At 38.2% G+C, this 24,245-nt stretch overlaps 5 protein-coding genes across 5 annotated transcripts; 2 read left to right on the forward strand and 3 right to left on the reverse strand.

Annotated features, from left to right (window-relative positions):
• Positions 1-722: 722 nt before the first annotated feature.
• Positions 723-4,977, reverse strand: LOC310962091 (amine sulfotransferase-like; the record flags this gene model as incomplete). The annotated part of the gene is made up of 6 exons (XM_083934449.1): positions 723-856; positions 986-1,160; positions 2,529-2,623; positions 2,714-2,840; positions 3,398-3,606; positions 4,824-4,977. The coding sequence occupies 6 exons, from the start codon at positions 4,975-4,977 to the stop codon at positions 738-740; spliced, it is 879 nt and encodes a 292-aa protein (XP_083790575.1). The 3' UTR covers positions 723-737.
• A 901-nt stretch (positions 4,978-5,878) lies between these two features.
• Positions 5,879-12,520, forward strand: LOC310961651 (serine/threonine-protein phosphatase PP1-beta catalytic subunit-like). The gene is made up of 8 exons (XM_083933802.1): positions 5,879-5,944; positions 8,057-8,188; positions 8,412-8,642; positions 8,811-8,915; positions 9,394-9,465; positions 9,840-9,991; positions 10,414-10,548; positions 10,637-12,520. Exons 1-8 carry the CDS (start codon positions 5,893-5,895, stop codon positions 10,739-10,741), a joined length of 984 nt encoding a protein of 327 aa, XP_083789928.1. The 5' UTR covers positions 5,879-5,892; the 3' UTR covers positions 10,742-12,520.
• Positions 12,086-17,275, reverse strand: bpnt1 (bisphosphate nucleotidase 1). The gene is made up of 9 exons (XM_083933803.1): positions 17,192-17,275; positions 16,271-16,392; positions 15,984-16,088; positions 15,747-15,854; positions 15,565-15,613; positions 14,088-14,179; positions 13,811-14,008; positions 12,886-12,991; positions 12,086-12,726 (listed from the first exon to the last, which is right to left on the reverse strand). The coding sequence occupies exons 2-9, from the start codon at positions 16,388-16,390 to the stop codon at positions 12,575-12,577; spliced, it is 930 nt and encodes a 309-aa protein (XP_083789929.1). The 5' UTR covers positions 16,391-16,392; positions 17,192-17,275; the 3' UTR covers positions 12,086-12,574.
• A 919-nt stretch (positions 17,276-18,194) lies between these two features.
• On the reverse strand, positions 18,195-20,028 carry saysd1 (SAYSVFN motif domain containing 1). Its single transcript, XM_083934239.1, has 2 exons — positions 19,619-20,028; positions 18,195-18,644 (listed from the first exon to the last, which is right to left on the reverse strand). The coding sequence occupies exons 1-2, from the start codon at positions 19,814-19,816 to the stop codon at positions 18,321-18,323; spliced, it is 522 nt and encodes a 173-aa protein (XP_083790365.1). The 5' UTR covers positions 19,817-20,028; the 3' UTR covers positions 18,195-18,320.
• Positions 20,029-20,087: 59 nt separating this feature from the next.
• grcc10 (gene rich cluster, C10 gene) lies at positions 20,088-23,135 on the forward strand. Its single transcript, XM_083934360.1, has 4 exons — positions 20,088-20,163; positions 21,562-21,615; positions 21,972-22,148; positions 22,752-23,135. The coding sequence occupies exons 2-4, from the start codon at positions 21,564-21,566 to the stop codon at positions 22,889-22,891; spliced, it is 369 nt and encodes a 122-aa protein (XP_083790486.1). The 5' UTR covers positions 20,088-20,163; positions 21,562-21,563; the 3' UTR covers positions 22,892-23,135.
• The last annotated feature ends 1,110 nt before the right edge of the window (positions 23,136-24,245 follow it).

Genomic DNA, 24,245 nt, shown 5'->3' on the forward strand with positions numbered 1-24,245 from the left:
AGGTTGTGGAAAAAAGTCATGCTAAGTCAAAGAAAATTATGCCCCAAAAAATAAGCCAAACAAGTCATAGTATAGTATGTTGCAAAAAGTGAAAAAAGTCATATGTTATATATTATAGTGTAGTGATAACCAAAACTTGTACTCTTGATGATCCTTCCAGATGATTCATAAAGAAATAACCCGAGGGCCTCAGTTGATCTTACTTAGATATATAGTTTAATAACAACAAATCTGATCAGAGAAGCTTCGGCACGTCAACACACGATTGCAGACACCAGAGAGCTTGAATGGTATAAAGTGTAATACTTTATGGCATACTAAAATATGACTTTTTATGACACATTATACTATGACTTTTTCGTGGCATGCTATTTTGTGGCAGTTTAACGCCACTTTGTTAACGACTTTTTCATTTAGGTTTAATGACTGAAGGCCAATTATGATTACGGGCTGCAGAGAACCTCCATACGTGTATTGTGATTACATCCCAGGCATAAGTACAGCCTCACATAGCGTGAATGTAGACTCTTAGTCTAAACTGCACATCTGTGACCCAAGTATTTCTTCAGCAGGAACCAGTACGCTTGGTGCCACAGACAGGGCAGGAAAGTAGGAAAGGTTTGAGTGACAAACTAAATTACTCACTTAACTAAAAAAAAAAACAACAACCTTGAAACCCCCTTCTGCAAAGAGCCTTTCCCTAACTATCAACTCGGGGTGAAAGAATGATAATGGAGCTACTGTTTGATCTCCCAGGTGAAGCTCAGAGGCAGGCCACGCATCCTCTCTTTGAAAACTTGGTCAAAATACTCATTCTGGGCCACTGTGAAGAAATTCCTCCAGTCGCCTGCCACACCTGTTGCAAACAGACAGAGACTTTATTGTAAATAATGCTCTAATGAAAAGATCATTTAAAAAAGAGCCTTAGCGAAAGAACTGAATCTTTCATCAAAACTCTGTACTACATGTTCCTGGAAACATAAACCTTTTCGCATGGTCTCCTTCTTGTAGCGCTGCTTTTCCACCAAGTCCTTGAAGTTTGCTTTGGGGTTCGTCTTCATGTTTTTGAATGTGGACACCTCCACAATTTCATCGACGTCTTCGTTGGTCAAATCTTTTCCCAGAAAAGCACAAAGCTTCACAACTTCCCCTCTGCTGTCCTGTGAATGAATGAGGGAAATGTTTTACATCTTCTTACATCTATATTTTACTGTTTGATAGGGTATTTTACAACTGTTTATCAATTCAATTCAATTCAAAAAACTTTATTTGTCCCCGGGGGGCAATTCAGGGCAGACAGAGCAGCAAATAACGACAGTGAAATTATACAAAAACATTTTAACCTAACACAAGAATAAAGTGTAAGAGAAGAGTAAGTGTCAGGATGTTAGTGTGTTAGTACAGGTAGAACAAGTGTCAGGATGTTAGTGTGTTAGTACAGGTTAGAATAAGTGTCAGGATGCTAGTGTGTTAGTACAGGTAGAACAAGTGTCAGGATGTTAGTGTGTTAGTACAGGTAGAACAAGTGTCAGGATGCTAGTGTGTTAGTACAGGTAGAACAAGTGTCAGGATGTTAGTGTGTTAGTACAGGTAGAATAAGTGTCAGGATGTTAGTGTGTTAGTACAGGTAGAATAAGTGTCAGGATGTTAGTGTGTTAGTACAGGTAGAACAAGTGTCAGGATGTTAGTGTGTTAGTACAGGTAGAACAAGTGTCAGGATGCTAGTGTGTTAGTACAGGTAGAACAAGTGTCAGGATGTCAGTGTGTTAGTACAGGTAGAACAAGTGTCAGGATGTTAGTGTGTTAGTACAGGTAGAACAAGTGTCAGGATGTTAGTGTGTTAGTACAGGTAGAACAAGTGTCAGGATGTTAGTGTGTTAGTACAGGTAGAACAAGTGTCAGGATGTTAGTGTGTAAGTACAGGTAGAACAAGTGTCAGGATGTTAGTGTGTTAGTACAGGTAGAACAAGTGTCAGGATGTTAGTGTGTTAGTACAGGTTAGATACGGAGAACATCGTTGGCGTGAGATGTAGAAAGACGTGTGTATCAGATGTAAGCAGACATGTGAACGGGTGTATATGATGTAAACAATGTAAACATGCAGTAGACTGTTGAAACAGGTATAAACAAAACTGTAGTGCAGAAAAGATATAAGTGGACAGTGATCGGATTCAGATGAGGTCAGACGTGATACATGTGTGTAATGAGCAGACGTAACAGAACTATAGTGCAGTAATAGAGTATAAATATAATATATAATATAACTATAAGCTAAATAATAAAGTGATAGTGGTGCATGGCAGGAAAACAGCAGTAAGTAAATGCTAGCTCTGTGTAACAGATGAATACTGAAAAAATAAAGTGACCATAGTGCTGATTATATACTGCGTATGAATGCTAAATAAGGGAGGTTGAAGTAAAGCATTACCCTGCGTGTTTAAAAAAAAAAATTATTCACAAGCTTGGGACTGTGGAGGAAAAAAACTACATTAAACCATTATTAAAAAAAAGAAAATGTGATTACCAACCTTCAACATATCCTCATACTGGATGAAATGTATGTCCATCTGGTCTTTTTCATTGTAATATTCTCTCACATGATCAAACCACGATCCCATAAAACCTGCAACAAAATGACAAACAGGACACATTTTAGACATACAAATGGAGTATTTTCCCTCTTTTCAACCATGAATATAACACCTGAACCTACAGTTGCCATCCAGGAAGTCCTGAAAGAAGTCCTCAAAGCTCTTTGGTGTTTCCAACATGACCCAGCTTTGAGCAAAGTGATAGAGGGACACCAGGACATCCTTTGGGTTCCTCATCAAATACACAACCTGAACAGCAGCACATAAAAGGGGTTACCGTACTTGTCTTCATCATAGTCAAGTCTATGTAAAGCGTTCCTACACATTTTACACTTCAAAAGTCCAGACTTTTCCAGACTCAAATTTCCAGACTTCGCGGAGGACTTTTCAGTAAATATAAACATCTGAATACCAATTGTTAGATGCTTATTATGTAAATAAATTGTTTTAAAATCTTTTAACACGTATGTTAAAATCTGACTGTGTATGCCATTATGTTGCCAAGAAATTACAAGACATTTCTACCTTTGTGTTGTAGCTCATATAAGTGAATGAACTCCAAACATGTTCAATGCACAGCATTTATTCAAGCTAAATGTAAATTTAATGAAATTTTTCCAAACTATTTTCCCTTTTTCCGTATTTATCCAGAACTGGAAACTACTCAAATTAAAGTCCATATGTTTTCATACTGCGTAGAAACCCTGTATGTTACTTCACACAACAGGCCTTTCTTTTGAGGCTGCAGTTACTGTAATTAAGTACTGTAATTGTAAGTGCATCCTTTCTAACTAAGCTTAACTTACCTTTATTCTCTTGGCCTTCACTCCATGAGGCAACATGTCAGGGGGGAGGTGTGTGCGGTACAGCCGAGGATCCGGCCTTTCTCGAAGAAAGTTGTCCACGGAGAAGCCCTCCAGCCAGGGAACACGCACCCTGTTGGTGGCGTCCTCCACCTGGCTGGGGTGTGCCGAATCCATGATCTTGATAAGAATCTGCTGCATCCATATTGTCCCTTCACACAGAAGAGAATAGATACTTTATGCTTCCATGTTTTGAATTGTATGCTTGCCTGTAAGCAAATGTAAACAATATCCCAGTGCAAGGTGAAAAGTTGCCCCGAGTTCAATTTTATTTTATTTATAGTTGCAAACGCATCAAAAGTTATCTCAAGACACTTTACATGTAGAAAAGGTCTAGACCCCACTCTATGACTTATTTATGAGACCCAACTTATCTGATTTAATTTTCCGTGAATTTGATTTGACCTGTATTCCTACATCTACCTCATACAGATTTGACTAAGAGTTTTTTTGTTTACTGTTTATATACCTTCTGTATTTATTTAGCTAAGAGTTTATTGGTTATCTTATACTGTATTTTTTTCACACCTCCCTTGTGTTTTTGTAATCTGCTGGAAATTCAATTTCCTTGCAGGAGTCATCCCAAAGGGATCAATAAAGAGACGTCTAAGTCTCTAAGTCTCTACAGGTAGCCAATGCAGTGAAGCTCATGCAGGAGAAATGTGTTCATTTAAATAGTTCAGGTTCAGAAAGGGCAGTTGGACAACAAAGGGATGCAATCACATGACCCTGGGTAATAACATGACTTGAGATTATCAGCAAATTAGATTACACAGTAAAACATTTTTAGGATTAAAAAAATAACAATACACAGACACATTTTTGTCCGTCCCGGTGGAACCAGTTGTGCCGGTGGAACACAAGCAGCATGTCAAAGGATGAGTACATACATACTGCACTAAAGAATGACGTTCCGCCCCAGGGATTGGTTTATGTTGCTATACCCTAGGAGATTACCATCAGCCACTTTTCAATCCCTGTGCTTTTGCATCAACAGGCAAGATATGATTAATATATTCTGACAAGAGTGGGACAATCAGTGACAGTGGTCCTCTGTAGTTTATAGGGGTGACAGGCTATAAGGCTTGGACCCTCAAATTTGTACTGTTTTTTCTTTGTTTTTTTCCTAACAGACAGATCATTTACCAAAGTAAAACGTCCACCGGGTGAATGATGTTATATTTAAAATAAACTATTTCCAACAGTGAATAAATCCAAACCTTTTGAGACGTTAAAAGGCAAGCACACAATTCAACATATAATATGAAGACTGTTTTTAGTTTTCCTATAATTAGTACCAAATTTAAATAACAGATCTGTAAAATAAGCATATACAAAAACATCCTGCCGTTTACAGCAAATCACTGACCTGACTTTGGGTATGTGATCAGATAGATGTCACTAGGCCGGACATCTACATGCTGGAGAGCATCAAGGTCTTTGGGATTCAACCCTTCCTGCACCACAAAGTTCCTGCCTTTGTATCTGAACAGGTAAGGGCTTAGAAGGTCCAGAGAATCCATCAAAGGTTTGAGTACTTCTCTGTGCGTTTAAGATGTTGCAGTCAGAGGAGAGTCTATGGGTCCAGTCCTGTTCTACAGCATTTATGAACAAGTTCTCAGCCACTTAGGAATGACAGTCATGTGAGACCTTGGACTGTCTTGTTTTTTGTGTTTATGAACTGCAAAGGGGGTGGACTTCTGGACACTGAAAAAAATAATGAAAAATGTACGACGGCGAATTAGGGCCACGTATGGGAAAAAAGAGATACAAATGAAAACAGATTTATGAGATTAAAAGTGGCAAATCTACAAGAAAAAAGTAGCAGTAATGTTTTAAATATCTTCAAATTTGGGTAAAACTAACAGAGTCAGCATCCTCTCCCCTTGTTCCTTTCACCTCCCTACTGTTGCTATGAAATAAAAAAATATGCATGAAAAACCAATTTAAAACATGTTAATTAAAGTATATTAAATGGAAGCCTGAATAAAATTCAATATTCCAACACAACATTGAATCTGTTAGTAGTTGATCGGTCTATCTATTTATCACCTTTTTAGTGTCACTAGCTTTGTTTTTGACTGTGTACATAGAATATGATTATATAATATCGTTCATCTGTTATTGCCTGTTATCCGCACTATCCCCCCACTGTGGGACTAATAAAGAATTATCTTATTTTATCTTATTCTGAAATGCAGTGCAGAAAAACTGTAACAAAATAGAAACATTCCAAGAAAAACAAGCACATCGAAATTGTACTTTTGTGCATTGCTTAAGTGAATTTACTTAGTTATATTTCACCACTGCTGGTAACTTGTGTCTTGTGTGTGTCTGGTACGTGTGCATGCCTGCGCACGCCTGGGCAGGCTAACCCTCTTTTAAGCCTGACAGTCAGTACTCAGGGACCGTCGCCCAGGACCGAGTGTATCAGGAACATGGCCGAAAGCGAGTTGAACGTTGACAGCCTCATCTCTCGACTACTGGAAGGTAAGGGTGGCTTCCTGATAACGTCTCTTTCTGTGTCTTTCATCGAACTGGGCTTTCTTTTTTTCTAAACAGTAACTTCACGTTTGAAAAAAACCTCCAAAACAAACAAAAACATTGTAGCATCTTAGCTATCAGTTGCTGTTCCCCAGGAACCCGTAAGCTAACGTCAACCGTTGCGTTAAAAGCTCTCTTGCTCCAAAGCAACGTAATTTAGACGTTCGTACCCGTTATAATGTCGTCATAGGTCCATTTGTTTACCTACTCGCCGAAGTTGCATTAGTTAGTTAACGTTATTCGTGGCTCTGTCCGTAAAGAAGGGCATCGGGTGGCGTAAAAAATAGCCAGAGCTAGCTGACTTAACTATGTTAACTAGGGGTATAAAGTTAACAGCTAAGCTAGCCGTGTAGCAGAGTCCAGACATGTTTAGTGGGTTATCATTAAAGACAGAATGCAGTGGAATGAGAGAGAACTGTGGAATTCTGTGGTTGCTAAGTAACATTAACTGTTTTCGCTGGCAAGGCGAATAGCTAGCACCCGGACACGCCCCCTTACGTAGGGAGTCACTTAACTCACAGTTTTATCAGTTATTGCTTCAAATTTCAATTACAGAATTATTTTGAGTACATCCAAATTATTAATAAAAACAAAAGTATTGATACAGCTGGTATACTACAAGATTTTGTTAAAAGAAACGTGATTATAAAGCTTACCTTTCAATTCATTTGTTTGTATTTATTTTTCTTTTAGTACTCTTTCTTTTTAAATGAACTTATGTTTTATCATCATAATGTAAGATTGTAATGTCTATGCAAATGAAGTTGTGGAAAAAATAACTGAACAAATAAATAATTCAGTAATTTGTACATACCCGGAGAATTCCTTAAACTATGATTCAGTTCAGCACTAAAGTTTGTTGCTAAAACACGTTAAAACCTAATTTTTTCTTGTCGTCACACCCAATTAGAAGCAAATTAAAGAATTGTTGAAGTACAGAGTTGAACTTAAATAGCATGTATGCCATATTTGGACTGACAATAAAGGACAAACTGGAAAATTTGCTGCTTAACACTCATAATTTGACAAATTTATAATTTACCCCAAACCATTCATTCATTCATTCATTCATCTTCAACCGCTTGTCTCTGTCAGGGTTGCGGGGACCCCAAACTATATTTATGAAAATTCCACATATTTTTATGCTTCTCATGATGAATTCTAGTTCAGTAAATGTATTAATACTACTTGAGATGCATCCAACTTTACAAATGAATAGAGCCTGACTGTACTACCACCCCACTTTTATAATTGAAGAAATTATTTTTTATATTATTGTAATATTTAGTCTAAGTATTTAATTTTCATCTTTGGTTTTCGTAACTTTCTATGTGAATGTTTAAGTCAAAGGTTTGCCATGGTGTTACTGCATTGTTAGATACTTGGCTACCAACATACAGTCAATGCTAAAACATTACTAAACAAGCACGTTGTTTATTCTTGATACATGAAGCTGCCTTCTAGACTTTTTTGTCCTGTTTGGACCACACCGCCCTCACTCACTCACTTCCAGCTGAGCCAACAAGCTGTTCATTCCTGTACTTGCCAGTTCATAACAACCCGTGTTGACTGGAGTAAATGGCATGTCTGGCCAGTAGCAAAGCAAATGCATTGGTCAGCTCTCTTTAATGGCACACTGTGATGCAAATGTAAACAAAAGGGAAGCTAACTGCACTGAAAACATACTTTCACTCTCAGTGTAATTGGTAGACATTTTATGCAAGGATTAGCTTTAGACAACAACTAAATCTAAAGTTCTTAATTTGATATCAGCAATTTGTGGAAACATCACTGTGAAACAGGCAGGTTATTTATGATCAGTTGAGAAACATACAAAATGTTGAATTTAGCTAAAACCAAGTCCCCTAAATTATAAATTTGAATGCACTGACATTTTTTTATGATCATAAAACTGATTTAATCTTCAACTTGAAAAGCTACCTGGCCCATTGTCATGATGTTGAATTTGATGCATATTAGGTTTGATCACTTAATGTCTAGTTCTTACTTACTTTACCCCGTTTTGACCGTTGACCTCTTTGTACTTTTGACTTGCAGTGCGAGGATGTCGTCCAGGGAAGGTCGTACAGATGACGGAGGCGGAGGTGCGGGGGCTCTGCATCAAGTCCAGAGAGATTTTCCTTAGTCAGCCCATCCTGCTAGAACTGGAGGCTCCACTCAAAATCTGTGGTGAGAACAACACTCATCAACAGCCACCCTTTCTTTTTTGTTTACATATACAGTATATTCCAGTGCAAAGTGATGAGAAAACACATAGGGGCAACCTTGAGTTATCAAGTGTACACAATCACTGTATTGTAAGGTGCTTATAATTTATATTTCCACCCAATAGTTATTGTTATGTATGATACTGCTGTACACGTTCTGCATTTGAATGAACATATCCTTCCAGGTGATATCCATGGACAGTACACAGACTTGCTGAGGCTATTTGAGTACGGAGGCTTCCCTCCAGAGGCCAACTATCTGTTCCTGGGGGACTACGTGGACAGAGGGAAGCAGTCGCTGGAGACCATCTGCCTGCTGCTCGCCTACAAGATCAAATACCCAGAAAACTTCTTCTTGCTCAGGGGGAACCACGAGTGTGCCTCCATCAATCGCATCTACGGCTTCTACGATGAGTGTGAGTTGGAAAACAACACCTGTTTGTTGTGCGATGGCTGTGTGTGCAAACTGTTCACTGTCCTATTAAAATTAAAATCTCAAAGTAAAATCCAGTTTTATTGCGTTAGAAGCTTCATTTACAGTTGTTCCTTGCCTTATTTCCCACATTTCGTATTTTTCTCCTCAGGCAAGCGCAGGTTCAACATAAAGCTCTGGAAGACCTTCACAGACTGTTTTAATTGTCTGCCCATTGCTGCGATTATTGATGAGAAGATTTTCTGCTGCCATGGAGGTTCGTGAAGCATCTCATCATCGTTTACTGATGTACCACTAAATAATGTGGACAAAACACTTGTCTCTTCAATTATGTGCCTGCACATGGGATTACAATAGATGATTATGTAATTAATTATTACCAGCATTTCAGTATTTAATGAGGGGTGTAACATTTTATGTAATAGCAATATTGAAAGGTACAGTATTTTTAGATAATAATTAAAGTGTAATCTTCTAAATTTTATTATCTTTCTATATTACTATTACATAATCAGTTTAAAATATGTGTGAAGTAACTACTGGTGTTAATCGTGATGTAAAGTAATTTATTACATTATGGTACTATTGAGAACTTTTTTTTAAATCCCATTTTTGCCAGAAAGTCAACACATTGCCATGCTGCTTTAAGAAACATTAATGTTAACTATTCACTGATTCACAGAGGCTGTTCTGTGGTGTGCATCACTTACAATCTAAGCATCTGTTCTCCTCAGGGCTCTCACCTGATCTACAGTCCATGGAACAAATCCGACGCATTATGAGACCCACTGATGTCCCAGACACAGGTCAGTTGTGTCCGTGTTACTGAACAATCTCAGCTGATTGCATCTTTCACAAGCTGTAGATGTCTTGATTATTCTAGATTTTTCTTTAATTGCTTATAACTAATGCTAAAAAAAAAAGTGCCAATACAAATGAGAGAAACAAACTATTTAATGTTGGCATTTTGCAGACAGATATAGACAGAAATGAGTTTGGCAAAAATAAATTTGGTCATTTTTCTAGATGGTAATTAGGCATGGAGAATAAATTAGTTACATATTAAAGAAAAAAACAACACTATCCCTTACCAACTGGGTTAGTGAGCATTAAAGAGCATGGTCTTAATAAACTTTCATTAGTGAAGGACTGCTGGACTCACGGTTTGTGTCTGCGTCAGGCTTGCTGTGTGACCTGCTGTGGTCTGACCCAGACAAAGACGTCCAGGGCTGGGGGGAGAACGATCGGGGAGTTTCCTTCACCTTCGGGGCCGATGTGGTCAGCAAGTTTCTCAACCGCCACGACCTGGACCTCATATGCCGAGCACATCAGGTAACACCTGTGCTGCTTTGTGATTAAGGGCTATGTTTGCAATATCACCATGGAGAAATATCCAGGCAAATCAACTGGAACAACTTATTTTACAAACTCATGACAGTGAAGTTTAAAATGTCAGACTTTATTCCAGCTAATGTAGAATCAAACGAAATGTTGATAGCAATCAGTTCAGTTTTACATATTTAAAGAAAACACACTGACTTCATGTGAGGAGGAGCTGTACAGTTTTTTGATAGCTTCAAAATCATCTGTTAATGTGAAGGCAGTTTCCTGTTAATGAAACATTAAGAGGAAATTCACATTTGCAAAGCTAGAACTAGTGATTTTTTGGGGAAATTTTGCTTAAAGCATGACTTCAGTGATAAATCATTTTCTGTTGGACTGATTGTTTCATCTCTAATTCTGCTAATTTACAGGTTGTGGAAGACGGCTATGAGTTCTTTGCCAAGCGACAGCTGGTAACGCTGTTCTCTGCACCCAACTACTGCGGGGAGTTTGATAACGCAGGCGGCATGATGAGTGTAGACGAGTCCCTTATGTGCTCCTTTCAGGTAGAGAAATTGTTTGTTTTCCATAACACAAATCCTGATTTATGTGCTTTTAAAGTGTTTTAACACAACTACCGTCCTTTCTTTTTAGATCCTGAAGCCGTCAGAAAAAAAAGCAAAGTATCAGTACGGCGGGGTGAATGCAGGACGCCCTGTCACCCCGCCTCGCACAGCTCAGGCACCGAAAAAGAGGTGAGCGGCTGGCCCTGACTCTCCTGCTCCTCCCCTGGCTGGTCTCTGGCCCGTGTACCTGCAGGCTGCCTCGAACACTCCCGCCTTCCTTCAGTCTGCTTGTTCATGTGTAAACAAAAACTTCAGGAGTGTTTTTTTTGCTTGTTCTGTGGGTATTTTTAATGAACATGTGAGTGGTATTTTTCCATATCTCTTTTTGATGGCATCATATGTATTAACTCAGCCCTCACTTCTACTACTCACTCCATTCAACAATATTTAAACCAAACTCTTGTGGAATGGGCAAGATGTTAAGAAAAGATGCTTCTCTGCCTTCACATTAACAATGTCCATAGTGGTTTTGTGAATGCATGCACGCTTGTGAGATTGAGATGGGTTCTTTGCCCTCGCCGACAGGGACAACTGCTTCTCGCCTCACCTTGATTTGTCTAAAGTTCATGTAACTAACTGATCTACTGCCATTTCCCACTTCCATACATGATCAAGTAGTACACTGCTTAAAGGAATAGTTTGACATTTTGGGGAATGTGCTTATTTGCTTTCTTGCAAAGAGTTGGACTAGAAGGTCGACACCATAATTATTGAGCTTTGTTCTGATAGGAAGATTTACCAGGAGCTAAATGGACCAAACTTTGTGTAGATTCACAACAAACTGTGTGTAAGCACAAAGACAGAAACTTACCGTACACCTTATTTTGTCAGATGTGTAAAGCTGCACGTACGCCTGAATCTGTTTTATAAATATCAACCGTTGTGGAACTGGGGGGACGTGCCCAAACCTTATTTCCACACCCACATTTAGCCATCCAGTCTTTATGCTAAGCTAAATGAACTCTAAACAAGCGTTTTCCCCAAATTATTCAATTCTTCCTTTTAAGAATCTTAAGTAAGACATTGCTACAACTTTCCCTTCAACTTAAGAATGTTTTTTTCTCCTCAAAAAGATATCAATAAAATCCTGCGTTTGTGATGATATAAGTGCAAGAGATCTTTCCATATGCAAGCATAAACATGTAAAGTCTGTTAAAACTGTTAAAAAGAGGACACAGCCAATCGTCGTTCTTTTATCCCTCACGTCGCTGAAGTGACATATGTGTTTGTTAAAGTGCAGAATGTCCATTATTGGTATAAAACAAAGCAATTCAATAGCACAAAAATATAAATTTCCCTTCTGATGTAATTTCATTGTATGTAGGAAATGTGGAAACCAAACATCAGTGAGCACTTTGAGTTTGTGTCTTTTAGTCTGGTGAGTACAGTAGGTGTGTAGAAAAGTAGAGATGCCAGCGCAAGAGAAGAAGGTAAATGGAAGAAATGTGCAGCAGAAACTGACGTACAGGACAGGATGGGGAAAAAGTCAGTATATTCATCTTAACAGCCGTATATGTCGACCTCTAACACACATTTGAACATTTGTACTTCCAGTCATCGCATGACACAAGAGGTCAAAATGTCATTTTGTTTGTTGTTGGCTAGTTATATTACAGTGTTTCCACGTAGTGGTTATTGAATGAAGTAAATCATTTCCAACTCCTTAATAAACATTTAACCAATGTATTTTTATTTATTTAAATCTTGCCTTTTGCCTTGTAAAGCTTTTGGTCTTCAAGTTGGAAACAGTATGTTAAGGTGTTTTGAGATTTGTACGAGTTTGTTTGAAACGAGTGAAATAAATGGAAGTTCCGTTGAGCCGGGTCTCTCTCTGTTTCTGATCCATTAAATGTTGAGTTCACTGTTCAATGGTACATTGAAATCATCACGTTATTAAATCTTCATACATTAAAAAGTTCCTGCATGTGTGGAGGGATTTTAATGCTGAATCTGGGGCAGACAGACCTCAATCTGACTTGAGGGCCTTAAGGACTGACGGTGGTACTCTGCTGAGGTAGTACTCGTGGTTGCGTAGTGTAGCAAGAACGCCAGCAGAATTCATGTGCTTCACATTAGCATTATAGCAGTATGCATTGCCATGCATGTCAGTCAGTTTACCTACACAAGAAATGGAGAAAGGAACATTTGAGACACTACGCAATCTTGAATTTGAACCTACAACTATGCTGCTAGTTTAAAATCTTTCTTTCTAGATTGCTACGGATACACAGTTTTGCTTTTTAATGCTCCAAACATCATTTGCTGCCACATAATTACCTCCAACTGCTTGTAGAATGGCTTCAGGAGCACAGGTGTCCCACTTCTTGCACCCCGGACTGGCAAAGACGTAAGCGGAAGCCTTTCCTTCAACGAGCTGGATTATCTACAGAGAGATGATTCAATAAACAAACAGTGTTTACACATCAACACCCTCTTTTAAATATGTACTGGTAATGTTATAGCAATAACACACCTTTAGTTATTATCATATGCATATGAGTGTCATATGGCAAACACAATCATACTGAGCTTCTTGTGATGGCAGAGGTTAGGAGAACTAAAAGCTTTCTTATGGAATCAATCAACGTTTAAATAAATATATACAACAAGAATACGTCAATAAAGAAATGAATGCCCACATCATTAACATAAAGACACAAATACAGAAATAAATGTAGTCTGGAAAAATGCAGAACTACATTTAAGACATATTCATGTACTGTTTAATTACCAACGTTTATTTATTCTTTTTTTCATTCATTATTCACTTTTAATGCATTTATCGACTTATTTCCATATTTATTTCCATATTTATTTATTCATTTATTATTTTATTTTAGCATTTATTTATTCCAGCATTTATATATTCTTTTATTTATTTATTCCTGTATTTATAATATTCTTAAAAGGAGCCGTACACGACATTCAAAGCATTTATATAGCAGCAGACACATACGGGTATTTGTTATGTAAGGATTTAGAGGAGAGCAGAGAATGAATGTCACCCGTGTGTGTTGTAAACTGAATTTCTCTGTTCCTTTGTCTGTTTCGATAGCCGGTCCAACCACACATGCCTGTCAGTGCATGTTGCTGTAAAAATAAGTTGGTATTTCACGTATTGTGGAACGTCCTGAGAGTCGTGTCTTTCGAGTTCAGCCTCTTTAACAACCTCACTACGTGGTCAGCTCTAAATCCACCTCACCTTGTTCCCAGCACCACCCACTCTTATAACTTCATGAGGCTCCATGGCATCTACACAATCCGTTACAAGCTTGTTGCTATGGGAACGCGTGGTGGTGACGATGCGTCTGTCACCGGGAACTTCCTGTAGCTGAAATCCAAAGGCGCCCAATCCCGGCATTCCCCACATGGTCCTCCCTAAAGCTGCTCCTGCTCCGAGCTGACAAGGAGAAAGTTTGAATTAACCAGAGTGACGGCTGTTAGGACACGGCTTCACGATCAGTGAGTTTGTTCTGCACCTGGTAGTTGTAAAAAGGCTGGTTGATGACACCTGCAATAGCTCTGCCTTCGTATGCAATACCGATAAGCACCGTCACATTATCCAGGAGCCCTTCAAGCAGAAAACAGCAAGATGTTAGCTGGAAGCCACTTAAAGCCATCCATTTTAATGCACTTTAAAAAATACTTGTGGTCGATACATGTGTGTCATGGAAATTACATGCTGGACGGAAAGAAAAGGTGAGTAGTAGTGAAGATGCTAGGGTTAAACTTTCTATCAGTTTCCATACAGAGAGCTGTGCTTTGAGGAAGAGAGGTGTCCGACCCTTTGTTTGGTATCTGGGCCTCAGTTTGGTGGAGACACCTCGACGCTGAACTCAGCAGGGAGAGAGAGACGCACAGGTAGACGGCAGAAGCAGAGGTACAAAAGGGAAGCGAAAGAAAAAGGTTAAAGTGACAGTGAAGCTGTGAGAGCCAAATGCCAGAAACAGTATTTATGTTCACCGCCGGGTAGTAAAATCACTGAACTCAACCTGTAAATAAAACGATGAATAAAATAATTTATCATATACTAAGGTAAGCCACAGAAAACATGTCAGTGTAAAAGTGGGCTGCCTGTAAATTTGTATATCAGGGACCAACATCGGAAACTAAAAAGGGCCGATTTGTGATATTTAGGGGCTGACCGATCAGACATTTTCTGTCCTGGACTCAGGTTACCTGCAGATACAGTGCTGATCCGACACCACTGATCTTTTTTTTACCACAAATCTAAACTGATGTTGATCATTTTGTCCGAGGTAAGATGAGGCGAAGGATTGTTGTGGCGGGTCTGGTTTTCATTGTGGATGTGTCACGTCTGTCCGAGACCCCATCTGATTAATCAGGTCGGCATCTCTAGTAAATCTGAAAATGTTACCATAGCAACACTTTACACAGGGACAGAGATCTACAGACTTTTCCTTGTGATTGTAGCACAACATAAATGTAATAATACACTCAACTTGTACACTTTTTTTGTGCATGGGCTGTATTTTCATAAGGTATCATAATTTATTATTACAAATAACTAATTATAAGATAGACTCAATACTAGTATTACGCAGTTAGTATAATTATTAGCTAATCAGTTTTCAAGGTAATCGTAACTGCTTTAAAAAATAAGATGTAAAGTGATGCTGTGGCTTTATTATCTAGTAAATTATTATAATAACCGGTTTAATCTGACTTCTATTTAAACAGCCCCGCTGACTTTAAAAATATAACAGACCAGGTTCAGGTTGCAGTTTTAGTTTTGTCGCTGTGACAAAATGCTGCAAAGCCAGAAAGTGCATGAGTTCTTTAAAGCCCTCAATAGACTTGTTCAGTGAGTTTCTGGATCAAGAACTAGATGGCTCACAGTAATGTTTCAGCCCACACTCAGAATTTGCCTTTCACACTCACACACACCCACACATGTGGAGGCAGATTTTTTAGGAGAATATTTGAAGAGCCTACCTTCAGTATATTCCTTTGTGCCATCGAGGGGATCAACCCACACAACTAGCTGAGATTCAGGGAGAAAAAACACTCATAAGAAGCAAGAATGTATGTATTGATACAACTGTACTGCACCTCTTTTTAACCACTATGATCATTTAAACTGATAAATATTTATTGGATTTCTGCTCAGTGGTTACCTCCTCCTCTTTCAGCCCGCTATATTCTGCCGGACATGTCTTCTGAAGGATTTCCTCTGAGTGGCCGCTCTCAATGAGATCTTCTTTTGTCTCCTCAGCTGGAAGATCCTAATTAACCAATGATGCACAGGATAATCAGTCGCTCACTCTCCATCTATAAAGCCCAATACTAGAATAATGGCGTTGGGGGTGGGTGACCATGGACCAACATACTAAACTAGAGTCTAATGTGCTCACCTCCTCTCCAATGATGGTGATTTTGGGGAAACGTCTGGACAGTGACGCACAAATGCTCTGCTGTGCCAGTCTGTCTGCCAGTGTCTGCAGATCATTAGCTCCAGTCTGTGCAGGGGACACAGAGGAACCCAGAACAGTTAAAACAATTAATTTGAGTCTATTCCGTTTTATAAATTACCTTTAATCTCCACAGCAGGTCAGTATTTACATGTTGTGCCAATATGGGACAAGATATGAGCATATTAATATGTTCTGGGATTTAAATACAAAACATAAATTGGTCCCACCTTTTCCACAATGCCAAGTTCTCCACTGCGAAGGACCTTCCTCACAATGGCCCCGGCCTTTTCAGCCACAGTGTGGGCGGAGGCCACCAGCCGCATGATCACAGCAGGACTTCCAGACATGGCTGATAGACAGAGCAGACAGTTGTTAGTGAACAAAAATTGGGACCAACAGATAAATCTACACTTCTACAGCCTCTAGAGTTAGTAATACAAGTCAAAGTCAGATTTATTGTGAATTTCTGCAATATGTGCCAGACATACAAAGGAATCAAAAATATGTTTCTCTCTGTGCCACGGTACAGAACATTTACAATAAATAATTCCTAAATAGTGTAAAAGAAATAGAAAACACAAAAACTAAATAGTGCAAAAGAAACACAAGAACACAAAACAAGAGATTCAAAGTGTGCATTGTAAAGGACATAATGTACAGTATGTGCAATATACAGGAAACTACATTAATACAATTAAAATGTACAATTAAAGGAATGAAGTTGAAGGGATGATCATACACTATATCCAAAATCTTTAAAAACAAAATGACCTGCAGTTCCTTTTGCAATTTCTCTTAAGACTTCAAAATCTTCCTCTTCTGTGAGTATTTGACAGAAAGTGGGAAATTAATAGCAAGTAGCAAAGACTGGATTAACCTGATCACTTTACAAAGCGAGACTTGCCATTAAATATTATATTTTACGTTCACACACGTCAGTGAGTGATTTATATCTATTTTTAAGAGCAATTATACTATCTTTCTAACTAAAAAGAGCGTGTAAACAGTCAGAATAAGAAGCAAACATCTGCATTTCAAGCTAATTGGCTAACATGCTACTGTTAATAGCTGGCTGAATCATATATATATACTCCAAGACCATCAACAAACACAGAAGAAGTGTGTAGTGATGTGGGATGAATACTTACCGATGATAAAACAGAGAAGAAGCCACCAGACAGTTTTCACGGGTCAGAGAAATTGAATTTGGAGAGATACCGGAAGTGAAAGACCTTTGGCCTAAAGCGCAAAGATGAATTGTCAAGATAGTTACCGCTCCACTCAAGACACACATATTAAGCTATTACAGTTTTAAAACGCATAACAAAGACGTTAACACCGGATTAAATGTAATAGTGATTTGTAAAACAAATGACTGTTTAAGGTCCTCGCTGAACACAAACGATAACATCTGCCTCAGATTGGTCTAACCATGGGTCTAACGGCTTTAAAGCGAATGCGGAAGTACATGGGAGGGAAGCCTCTCGTTTTGTCGATAAAGGCAAAGTTTCTCTGATAAAATGTATTTGTATGTGTTTTTCCAATGCTTTTATTGTTTAATGGAAAGCACTTTGAATGAACTTGTTGTTGAAATGTGCTTTACAAAATAAACGTGCCTTGCCTTGAAGAAAAAAAGGAGGACAGAGATACTTGCTTTGCATTTTCTTAGGCTAGTTTTCCTTTTCAGCTCAACTCTCATTATTTTTTTATTTTAAAAAGATATACTAAGAGTTTACATTAAAATGTATGGAATTTAAAATTGAACATACCATAAAAACACTGTCAAAACAATATGGGCACCGCGTTACCCTCTGCGTCGTCGTATTTTGTGATATCGAGGATTAAAGGCAATACGGCTTAACACTTTAGCAATGTTTATTATATTTTTCTTCATATTAAACACAGCTTTAATGAGCTAAATACCAGTTCCACATGTCTTACCAAACCCATGTTAATCAGTACAGGAAATGGAGGCAATAGTTAAAAATGACAGACATATTTTAGGGAAAATGTCAGCCATAATATTGTGCACTCAGTGATGGTGATGAATGTGTGGTTTATCCCTCCTTTCACAAGCTTCAGTGATAACGTTACTAAACCGTTTCAAAGAAGAAGCATGAACAGGAGCAGAACTGTAGTAGACCAAATCTCAATTTAATGTGTTATACAGAAATAAATTACTACTGTAAGTCCTTGTATTTTTCATGATCAATATCACAATTTTCAAAGGAGAAAAATATCTCATTATTTGATGGAAATGTTCAAATCTTAAGCACTTCATCTGTTAGCCAGAGGTCTGTAACCCATCTCTCCCTCCAGCTGCTCTGCAGTGAGAGAGCCCAGCAGGGGCTGACAGTCTGGATTGAAGACAGAATAAGCGCTCAGTTCTCCGGGCTCTCGGGCAGCTGGACTACGGAGTCCTTCATAGAGCCAATAGAAGAGCGAGATGACGAAGAAAGGCAGGCCAAACTCCAGTTCAACAAACAGACCGAGCAGGACCAGCCAGAGCAGCACTTTCAGCAAAGTAAGGTTTGAGAGGATAAGTTGTCTTGAAGACAGCCATCTTCCCAGAGCGCTGTCCAGCAGCCAGTCGCTGCTGTCCTGCAGAGAAGACAACAGGAACATTTCACATTTCAACACCACAGGTATACTGCTGTTGTACAGGCCTCTCTCTGCTGTTGTGTGATTCTGTGTTACATGTGGAGCTACTGATGAGCTACTGTGAACTGACACATCCGCAGCTTTTCAAATGTGAGGGTTTTCTGTTTTTCTATGTTATATTACTGTAAATATTATACACTTGGGTTTTGGAGGGTTAGAGGGTCAGACAAAATAAGCAGTTTTAAGATATCACATTGGGTTTTTAGTATTAATTATGATTGGTATTATAAACTATTTTCTGACATTTAATAGAACATATGATTAATCAATGAAAAAATATAATAATGGACTGTATACTTGCATATACCATACAACATTCTGTTATACAATGCTATATTGTGTTACACTACATTGTATTATTACTATTACATTGCACATATATGCTATACCTCAACTATACTGTATCAAAGTACAATATACTGTTAATATGGTGTACTGTCTTATCACATCAATACTATATTTCTATTTTGTTATGTCATTACAGACATTAAGATTAGTTGCTTAATCACAGTATATATATTGTTCTGGTGTACACGTTTACATATAGTAGAGTCACTTCTATTAATCATACCGTGTCACCTAACCTTATAACTTTGACTTACATTTTTGTTGTATGGTTTGGTTCATTTAAAAAAAAAGAGTTTGCGTCTACCTAATATAGAAAAATATCTTATCTTAATTCGTGATGTAAATATTAGTTAGTTACATAAGCAGTTGTAGCCTTAGTTACATATTATGTGTTTTTTTAACTTGACATGTTCCACCATGTTACCTCTTTGATAAATAAAAGCAGATGAGTCTTTGTCACATCCACCTGCAGTGGACACTTATAACTTAAGTAATACGTTGATGAACTTGTGACCTGATTCACAGTTTAAACAAAAGTCGCATCATACACTTTACTGACGTCTCACCTTCCTGGGAGAGCTCTGAGTTGCAGCTCTGACATTTTCTGTCTCTTCTGTCACTTCACTGTCGGTGGTTGTGGTCGCATCAGTCTGAGCAGCTGTGTCCTCTTCAGTCTGTGCGCGGCACTGCGGACCACTCTCCCCCCTTGTCATGGTACTTGCAGCCTGTCGTCTGGCTCTGAACTCTGCCAGCTTCTGCTCCATCGATGAGCACGTCTTTTAGGTGTACGTGGCAAAACAGCCGCTGGTTTAACTTGTTTGACTCTTTTTGTATATCAGTGTTGCTCAACTAGACTAGAGTTTATTATAAACAAATTGCCAAATACAAATTACACTGAGTGTCATTCACTTTAACAACATTTTGAAAAGATTTTATCACGCTCCTCGTTTAGCTCGGCGTTTGTTTACCTTTTTACTTCCGCGTCTATCTGAAAGGAGGAGGTTGTGTCGCAAAACGCTTTCAACTGTCGTAAAAAACCCCGTCGTTTTCCAGCTCATTTTTTTACAGGTCTGCTACAAGCTAACGTTGTTCGGGTTTGTGCTCATAAGTGGTGAGTTTTTTAAAAGCTGTACAATTTAATATTAAGTGGCTGCTCCAACATAACCGTTGTTGCTGCTGGTAACCGTAGCTTAGCAAACGTTAGCTTACGTCACAGTCCAAGCTGTTGATGGAGAGCTCATCACCACAACAACCAAACTGTTCTTTATGGTGAAACTAAAACACTAGTAAACGATAGTTAGGCTAATTACCTTTAGTGATAGAGTGTATTCTTGTAGTCAAGTAAAGGGCCATTATGTCAACAGCACTGGCAATCGGTTTTAACATTTAATATAATCACACTCCTATCTGTAATTAGATTTTAGATATGCACAATAGCATTTCTCCGAGTCAAATTTAATTCTTACTAGTCAGAATGATAATTAAAGATATCCACAATGACATTCTTACAAGTACACAGCTTTTGCCATTCATGTGTTCTGGGCTTTTCATTCTAGATATCCACAATTAAAGTTAAGATATCTGGACTCTGTAATGTCATTCTTAGTAGTAAAAGTGTAGTTGTACATATCCATAACTAATCAGATTGTATTTTGGATGGTCAAAATTACCTTATGGATATCTGGAATGGTTTTTCATTTTACACATCTGACATTAAAATTAGGACTGTAGATATCTAAAAAATGGGAGTTTTTCCTGGTATAAATGACATTACAGATATCCATAATGTTTATTCTAGATATATGAAAATGTAACTGTGGATAATCTAGAATTGAAAGCCCACTACACATGAATGGCAAATGCAACATAATTAGTACTAGTAAGAATGTCATTGTGTACATCTGAAATGTTATTTTTGACCAGGAATACTTGGATTACAGATATCTGCAATACATATCCGGTCTAGTTAGTAAGTGTTCAAACGGCTTGTCATAAACACCTAACGTTACTGTCTTATGGCAGTGTTTATACTGTATATATAGATAACGTTATAGTTAACAGACATCGGTATATGATCGCCAGATATTACTATATGAAGTGTGTCATCTGGTTTGGGGCTTCTAACAATAATTTTAACTTAAATAAAATTTAGAAATTTGTTAATAATTATTGTACAATATCAGAAAACCCTGAAAAATAATGACAGCTTTAGTTTCCAAATTATTTATTACAAAGAAAAGCAGGTTTTCTTTGCAGCACATTCAAGGTTTGTTAATGACCACACAGCCAAACTGGTGGAATAATATAATATCATGAAAAGATTCAGATAATCTGAAATATTTGTAGCGGACATCCCTGCAGACCACGTCCTACAGCCACCGTCTGTGAACACAGTTCGTCGCTGTATCCACAAATGCAAGATGAAACTTCTTTAGACCTGTCCTCGTTCAAGCCACAGTTTCTTTCTTTGCTGGTCATATGTACATGTTGTTCTCACGTTTCTCTCCAGACATGGCCTCAGCTCCAGCACAGCAGCCCACCCTCACCGTTGAACAGACCAGAGGTTGGAAGAAATATTCTGTTACGTTTACATTTTATAGCTCTTAGGTGCCCCACGTCTTTATTGCTAAATAAATATTGCATAAATACACTTGAGATCTGTCTCCATTCAGCCGGACACTGAAAACATTTCATCATTAGTTACTGAGAGCTTACATCTGTGGGGTTCCTTAGTCTTTGGAGGAATCAGTTCAACTTGTTTGCGCTTGTCATTTTTAACGAAAAGCACATTTAGTTTCCGTGTTTTATCAAGATCCTGTCTTAACATGCTATATGAAATGTGTACCTGCATCTCAGTTATATATTTTAATGCTGTAGAAGCAGGGTAAATACTGATGTGTTGTTTTTTTTCTTCCACAGTGGTACTGAGTGAGGTGATCCAGGCCTTCTCAGTACCAGAAAACGCCGCGAGGATGGAGGAGGCTCGAGAAAGTGCCTGCAACGACATGGGCAAGATGCTGCAGCTTGTGCTCCCTGTCTCCACCCTGATTCAACAAGAGGTTATCAAAGCTTACGGCTTCAACAACGAAGGGGAGGGTGAGCACAAGGCAGCGTTTTCTAGCATTCAAGCACAGAAATGACCTTTTAGCATCTTTCTGTAAAGGGGAATATTGTAACACAGGATTGAACCAGGCTCTCTTTAGTGGGGATGCACTGATCTGACTTTTTCATTCCTGATACCTGAACGTTGGGTTCCTGCTGATATAGAGTAGTGATCCAATAAGTGTTTAAATAATAAAATCACTGTGTGGAAGTGACTTGGATAATTCTCTTATCTGTAAGGCAACACCAGGCTTTACTTAAACATTGCTTTTCTAACTTTATTTAAAACAAATACATAAATTAACTGAATTATTAAATAAAATAATACATTTAATTGAAGAGATCATCCCTAATGTCACCAATACCCGATCCAGCTCTCTGAGTCAACATCGGTTCGGTATGTGATTTCTGTATTGGTGCATCCCCACTCTTTAGACCAAAATTCATCATTTTATTCACTAGAACTATAGATATAACTTTGGTGTCATCGTCTGAGATTAGGTTATTACAGTATGTGTTGTGTGTTATTTGGTCTTACATTCAGTCATTCAGGTGATACATTTCATCACGCTGATCTCGGCTCTGCTTCACTTTCAGGTGTCCTAAAATTTGCCAGATTGGTGAAGATGTACGAAACCCAGGACCCCGAAATCGCAGCGATGTCAGTTAAACTGAAGTCTCTCCTCCTGCCACCACTGTCCACACCGCCTATAGGAGGCGCCATTCCAGCTTCATAGGACTTCTTTACATTCAATGGTCAACTGCAAGTTTGATTTCATTTAATGCGTTGGATCAACATAAACACTCTCAATCCAAGATAATGGAAAAATTATACTTTCAAACTCAATACATTAATACGTTCCAACAAACATGAAACTTGTCTTATCTGTATTATGGTGTCATTTATAACTTCCTCGCAAAACCTTGTTAAATTATTGCTTTATACATGTTTGTTTGTTACATTATAACCCTTTCTTTGAACCTCAATTTTCCTTTAATGCCATCTTTTTTTTAAATACCATTTTTATACGCTGACAAATGTAACAAATGTTATAAATTAAAAGGTTTTCTGTGAGTGTGTGGTATTAATGGAGAGAATGTGGGGAAAAGAACTCCCATATACATAACTTTATTATTGCAATAAGGCTTTGGCAAATACATCTTCATACGTTTACCATGTCTTTAAAAATACTGAAGGAAGCGCTTAGACACATTTACATATACACATTTCCTTAAAGGCAACTTTACTTAATCGAATACTGTAGTATTTACGATAAAACATCACTATTCCAACATATAAAATCTCTTCTTTATGTCTGCCCCCCTTTCTGTGTTTTGTGAGTCTTATATTTGGGTGCATGCAGACTTAATTACTTAAATTGCCCCCGATATTCTGAAATCATCCACTTAAAAATACAAGTTTACATTAATCATTAAGTGCTCGATCTTTTTTTTTTTTAAAGGCAAACAGTGCAAAACCAGTGCACCCAGTAACAAATGTGAAAGTGATTGTTGAGGTGTCTATTTTTTGGATTTAAGTCCTGTGCTGATTTTAAATCCGACAAATATTTTAGTGTCTTGTGCATCATCACCAAGCAGCTATTTGAATCTGATTAAAAGAAATGTAGAAAAATAAAAAGTACTCAAAGGTTTAGTTTCTTCCGTCTGGGTGGTGTCTGTGTAAAGGACATCTATTGAAACATAAAATCACGTGGTGGAGTCTAATATTGCTGACATTTCAAATCCTGGGTGTTCAGATCTCATCGTGAGTAGTGCTCCCTCTTGTGGTGGACGGTGTTTCAGTCCTTCAGTCCCAATGATGGAAAAGAACCAGCAAGACGAGGGAAACAACTTCACATCTCAAAGTGACGGAAAATGCTTTCGACGTAACCCAGGACCCTCTGCCAGTCCGGCCCGTCCACCTTCAGCATCTCCTCCACGGCCTGTCACACAGTTAACATGCCAAGATTTTAAGAGCGGTGGACACAAATGGGTTAAGTTTGACAAGTTTTTAAAAAGAAGTAATCATCAGAAGTGCATTGTGTCAAACGTCTCACCAGTGTGGCTGTGATTCCAACGCTCTCTCCCGTC

The sequence above is a fragment of the Echiichthys vipera genome (assembly GCF_963691815.1).
Source record: "Echiichthys vipera genome assembly, chromosome: 19".
NCBI lineage: Eukaryota > Metazoa > Chordata > Actinopteri > Perciformes > Trachinidae > Echiichthys > Echiichthys vipera.